The following is a 5795-nucleotide window of genomic DNA, read 5'->3' as shown; positions in this document are numbered from 1 at the left end:
GTAAAAAAAATAAAACATTAATCTCAAAAAAATTCGATGTGGTGTTTTTCGACGAAAATTTCAAAATAAAAATATTAAAGTCCCAATACTCTTTCAATGAAAGTTTCAAAATTAACATATTAAATAATAATTCATATTAATCTGATTGTATGATCATTTGTATCTTGTTATAACAAAAAAAATTAAGCCATTGATCACAAAATTTTTAAAGGGATTTTTCACATTTTTTGTAATTTAAAGTCGTTTTAAAAAATTCAAAATATAACATATAAGATAAAAAAATTTTATATTATATGGTTAATGTGATTGTTTAATTTCTTTTATTATTATAAAATTAAACATAAATGAGTAAGCATGCAAAAATTGTTATCAAATCGTTATTATTCATAATTATTAATTGTTATGTATATGTTAATTATATTAGGTAATTCTGTAGCTTTTATTTAAGGAAAGAATATACATTTCTTATATTTTGGGTTAATATAATGTTCTCTATTAATTGGATATTGAACCAATATTTTTTTCAATTGATTCTTAAGCTATCAGGTAAGCTAAATTGTCATCATAATTAAGTGACATCTAAGCATGGTCTCTTTTTAATTAGTACAAACTTAAGGTTACAATTTTTTTAATGATCTTCAATTAATATATATATATATAGGGGATTCTCCTGCAATTTAATTGTAAACTAGATTTTGACAAAGGCGGGTATATTTTTTGTTTTATTTTTTTATTATTTCAAGAAATTTAACTTTTATATTTATTTTTAATATTAATTAAATTTAATATAATTTTTGCTAACTATATTGAATATGTCAAGTTGCATAACTATATACTTGTATCATAGGCATTTCACAAATTAGTTATAAACTTTATTTCTAAAATTTGCAACATATTATATTTTCTTAGTAGTTATCTAATTATAGCAATTATATAATTGCTCACATTATATTTGTAAACTTACTTTGGTTTTTAATAAAAATATATAACAAATTATAGAAACTATTTTGTTTGAAAAAAAATGTAGATTGATCTTATCTTATTAAAGGTCAATTAGGCAATAAATATTAATCAAAATGAATTTGAAAATCAATAGAAATTGAAAAGGTCCATAGAGATAGTTGTTGGAGTTGAAGAATCCTGTGGTTTCAGTAGGAAGAAAGATTAAGATATTGTTTTCTTTAATCAAAAGGCGGGTTTACTTTTAGACTTAAATAAATTATTTAAAATAGTATATGGTCTAGACACATTAATCTGGAACCGAAAAACCAAAAAAAAAAATATATTTATATAGCTGGCTGAATATTTAGATTTTATGAGGTCATACTGATCTCGTAATTTATTCCAGCTATAGCAATTATTAAGTTTTAATTTTGTGGAAAATCAAAAACGTATACATATGATTACAACTGCTTCCATATGAACTTTCAATTCGTATAAGAATCAAACCGTGAACTCTTTGTACGTGTTGGTGTAGCACTAACCAACATTTTTTATTTAGTAACTGTTAACCGGTGTTCTTTGTTGAGAGTTTTTACTTTTTAGATACAGAAAAAGTGGGTCCCGTTTATTTTGAGATCAAAGCGGTGGTTACAAAAAAAAATATCTAGTAAGCGTAGAAAGACACACTTTATGGTATAAGTAATTTTTTTTTAAAGTAGATTCAATGGCACAAAAGTAATATTCAACAGAGTTGTGAGGGCAAATATAAGGATGATCAACTATATTGATTGATCTTTTAGCAAAAAAAAAAAAAAAAACTAGTGCACTATTATATATATAGTTTAAATTCAAGGTTAATTATGAATAATTTTCCAGTCTATTACATTTTTATGATGCGGCTTTAAGCACAAATGCATATATGCACATATTTTTCCTTTGAATCTGGAATTTTTAAAATTATTAAGATGGATTTTGTTGTATTTTCACAAAATTTGGAATGAGAGGAAGTTTATATAGCAGAACTACATCTTAGAAGACATAATAGCAAGAGACATCAAGAATCTGAGAACGATTACTGAAAGTCGCAAAACCAAGGAGAGTACAAATTAATCAAGGTTAGCTTTATCATAACTCGAAGGACAACGAGAGGAGTCTTCAATAAAATTGCTAGTTTCACGGCATAAGGTTACACTAGTTGAAGAAGAGATACATTGTCTTAAAGAGGGTGGTTCCTTTATTTCTCCTAAAAAGGCTCAATGTATCGTTAAAAGGTGAAAAGTGTTAAAAAATCTGAGATGATCCATTTCTAGAAATTGACAAGCCTTTGTTTTGTTCTTTTTAGTCCTCGACAATGCAATTTAAGCTCCAGACCTCCAGTAAATGGACTGATACTTGGCATGAGAGTCGCCGCCTAAGTTTTGGAGTAGTTTTCAGCCACGGCCAAGCCTTTAGTCTTTTGTTATGATGATTTGTGACATCCATGCAGACGTGCCCTCAGGCCAAGAACCACCCTTTAGTCTTACCAAAACCAAAGGATTACATGAAATCTGTGTCGACACATGGTTAATGATATTTTCTTTTCTCCATTCAGTCGAAGATAGATATATCTTGAAGGAAGTGAATTAAACAACAACTCAAAACATATCAGTAATGTATCTCACGCATCACGCTGAAACAAGACTAGACGAGGCTGGTCTTAGTAATAGACTAGTATAGGTCGGTTTTGAGTTCCATTTGTTTGAAGAAAATCAAAATAGCTTATTATATATGCATATCCGTAAAATCGTATTTGGTTGGCTCAAATTTATTTTTGTTTGAATTTGTACGTACTTGATTGTTAATGTCAATCATTGACACTATAGTCTTATGGGGGTTATAGTTCTTCATTTGAGCTTAACTATAAAACGAATTAATGATTGCTGGTGAATTAAAAAATATATACTAATGTTCAAAGAAGTTTCACGGGACCGGTGGTCTATATAGTATATTCTAAGTGCCAAGACGCGGAACACATACACATCTATCTGTAAATATTTATGATTGCATGCAACAAACATTACTGGTACGGCTTAATTAAAATTTTGAACAGCTGTATGTAATATGAAGTGAATCATATGGTATGAAAGTACAACACGTCTTTGTCCTCATACCGTACATTATTTCTGGCAACTAGAGTAAAAGTCATGCGCCAGCTTATCATGTCATGGATCTCTTTGTGTATTCTTTTTTTTGTTGACGTTCTTAATACAGATCACATATATGTGCACTACAAAAATGGAACGGCAAAAGAATTATTCGTCTTTTTCAACTGTTGTCCTGAGATTTACCTAGTTACCTACGTATTTTATCATAAGATGGCACCCAAATATCTAGATAAATTGATGCGTTATTGACCAATAAGGCCTGGCTCACTCAACTGTTTATAATGGCTCAAATTTCGTAGACAGGACAAAGACCTAGATTCGTCACGAATGTCAAAAACACAATTGAATCACACTGTCTACGAAAATTGTTATGGTTTCTTTTTTTGTTTAGTAGTAAACGTTTGAAAAATAACCAACTTTCTATATATCTCGAGAAATTTTTCTGAACATATATCTCGAGAATTAGTTTATGTTGATCTTTATTCATTCTACGTGAGATATATAAATTCTAAACTCACTATTAAAAGTAATCTATTAAAATTGGTGGCAAAGTCAATAAATCTTTTTTTGATTAATAATTTAGAGCTGTGTTTCCTTTTTGGTGTTTGTATGTCCGTAAAACTGCCGGCTTTGGATTCGAGTTTGTACACTTTGATAATAATGAAAAAAAAAATCATACGAAAATAAAAAATTTGGGATAATATAATCTAGTGAAATTTTAATTTTAACAAGTAAAAATGTCGTGACTAAACAAAACATATACAGTATTACCACCGACATAGGTTACAACCAGAGACTTGTGAATTGTGATGTATCATTTAAAAAAAAAAAATGAATTTCACTTCCGTTATTAGCTTACAACAATATTTTAAAAAAGGAGAGAATTTTGTAGGTATAAAAATCTTGTGCAATTTTGCTGATTCTCTGCATTTCTTGACTAGACAAGAATGAATGCATAAAAATAATTATATTACTAGTATGTATAAAAAGCTTAAATAAATCAAAGAACTAATCTACGATAGATCCGAGCAATAATCTGAAGACAAAGCTATGTTTCTTCCCATCCTTCTTCTTCTCTCTGTACCGATATTGCAATGGAGAACAAGAAGAGACTGAAGAAGATGAGTAACAAGATGACACCGACGTGGAAGAAGAAGAAGATGATGAGCAGCAAGATGCTTCCTTCTTAGCTACGTTTTTAGTGTACTCGTAGTACTCTAGAGATATCTTAGAGAGCCTTTCAGTTAGACATAAGGAACAGATTCCAGGAGACTGTCTATGTTTCGTGTGCTTCTTGCATGAGAAGTTATTGTCTGAAATGGAATTTGATCTCTTTTCTTGAGGGTTCTTTGATTTCATTGCTCTTCTTGTTCTTCTCGATCCACTAGCGATGAGGAAGATGTTTGCCATTGATTAAATCTTGTGAGCTTTGTGTTATTTTCTGTTTTGGTTATTTTTGTTTTGCCTTCTCGTGATTGTATCTAACTATTTATAGCTGCTTTGTCTTTGTGTAACTAATGCAAAGCTGGTGTTTGATTTTCCATGAAGGTTCCGAGATCATTCTCTTATTTTCTTAAATTTTTTACATTTTTAAAGAGGCGAGAAAAAAAAAAGAAAACAACAATAAAAGACTTAGAATGAGGTGAAATCAATGTGGGATGAGCCCACAATTTACTATTTTTCTTTGCTTTTTTCGTCTAAAATTCATATAGACAGTGATAACATTAATACAAAATCAATAATAGACTTTATGATATTTGTTTTTAACTAGCGACACAATAGTAAATACACTAACAAAAATGTTTATATCTAATTCAAGTAACACTCAGAATCGATGTTTCGAATTTATTAACACTTAAGATAAATAGAGATTTTGTTAGTATATGTGAATGAAAAAGTGCTGGTTAAGAGCATTTTCAATGGTTACACAAAACTTTATTCTATATTTCACTCTAAAAAAGAGTAATTTTATTATAGAATTAGATTTGCTCCAATTGTTCATTTTATAATTCAGTCTACCATTGGAGACGGTTAAGTAGATGTAAACATTATTAATTCTGACAAAACTTTTTGTTATATTGTTATTTGTTAGTTTGGTTTAGTTATGAGATGGACGGCTTAGATGCATTTAAGAGATCCGGCGGGTCCATAAAAATGTGTTCCAATGTCAAAGTACCTATCTGGCTGTCTCTTTCGCCGTGTCGAGACTGTCAATTACTCGTGACACTTGTCAGTCCATTATTCTTCAGACGATCGTTTGTGATCATAACCCTATGTCTTACTTTATTTAAAGTATTCACACTCTTAAATTATTATTAGAAAAGTCCAGAAATTATAATCTATACTATTATTTGCGAAATGATTTTTCGCGTTCAAACTCTAATATTAAAATTTAAAATGATTAATATCGGTAATATCATTAATTAATTAATATGTTTATTTTTCTACAATTGATCATAAATTAAATATTAAATAAGTATAATAAAAGGGGAATATGGATTTTACGAAAAGGGAAAAAATATTTTCTCATTATCAAAAAGTTAGAAACATGTTTTAAATAAAATAATTTTTGGTTTTAGAGATTGTGAAAGGCTAAGATTCTTATAAACTTTAATCGACCTTAAATAAATACTCACGTTACAAGATTAATGAATCATCATCTATGATGAATTACATAGTATATTATAAAAAATAAATTCATGTTAATAA

General features: G+C 28.7%; 1 protein-coding gene across 1 annotated transcript; it reads right to left on the bottom strand.

Moving 5' to 3' along the window:
- Positions 1 to 1828: 1828 nt before the first annotated feature.
- Positions 1829 to 5795, bottom strand: LOC111208958. Its single transcript, XM_048757297.1, has one exon. It carries the CDS (start codon positions 4494 to 4496, stop codon positions 4095 to 4097), a length of 402 nt encoding a protein of 133 aa, XP_048613254.1. The 5' UTR covers positions 4497 to 5795; the 3' UTR covers positions 1829 to 4094.

The sequence above is a fragment of the Brassica napus genome, chromosome A2 (genome assembly GCF_020379485.1).
Source record: "Brassica napus cultivar Da-Ae chromosome A2, Da-Ae, whole genome shotgun sequence".
In the NCBI taxonomy this organism is placed as follows: domain Eukaryota; kingdom Viridiplantae; phylum Streptophyta; class Magnoliopsida; order Brassicales; family Brassicaceae; genus Brassica; species Brassica napus.
Note: the sequence above shows the minus strand (reverse complement) of the source record. Positions and strands in the feature narration are given on the sequence as shown.

Bases quoted from the DNA above. Each gene is read 5' to 3' on its own strand.
- LOC111208958 (XM_048757297.1), bottom strand. From the start codon at position 4,496: ATGGCAAACATCTTCCTCATCGCTAGTGGATCGAGAAGAACAAGAAGA.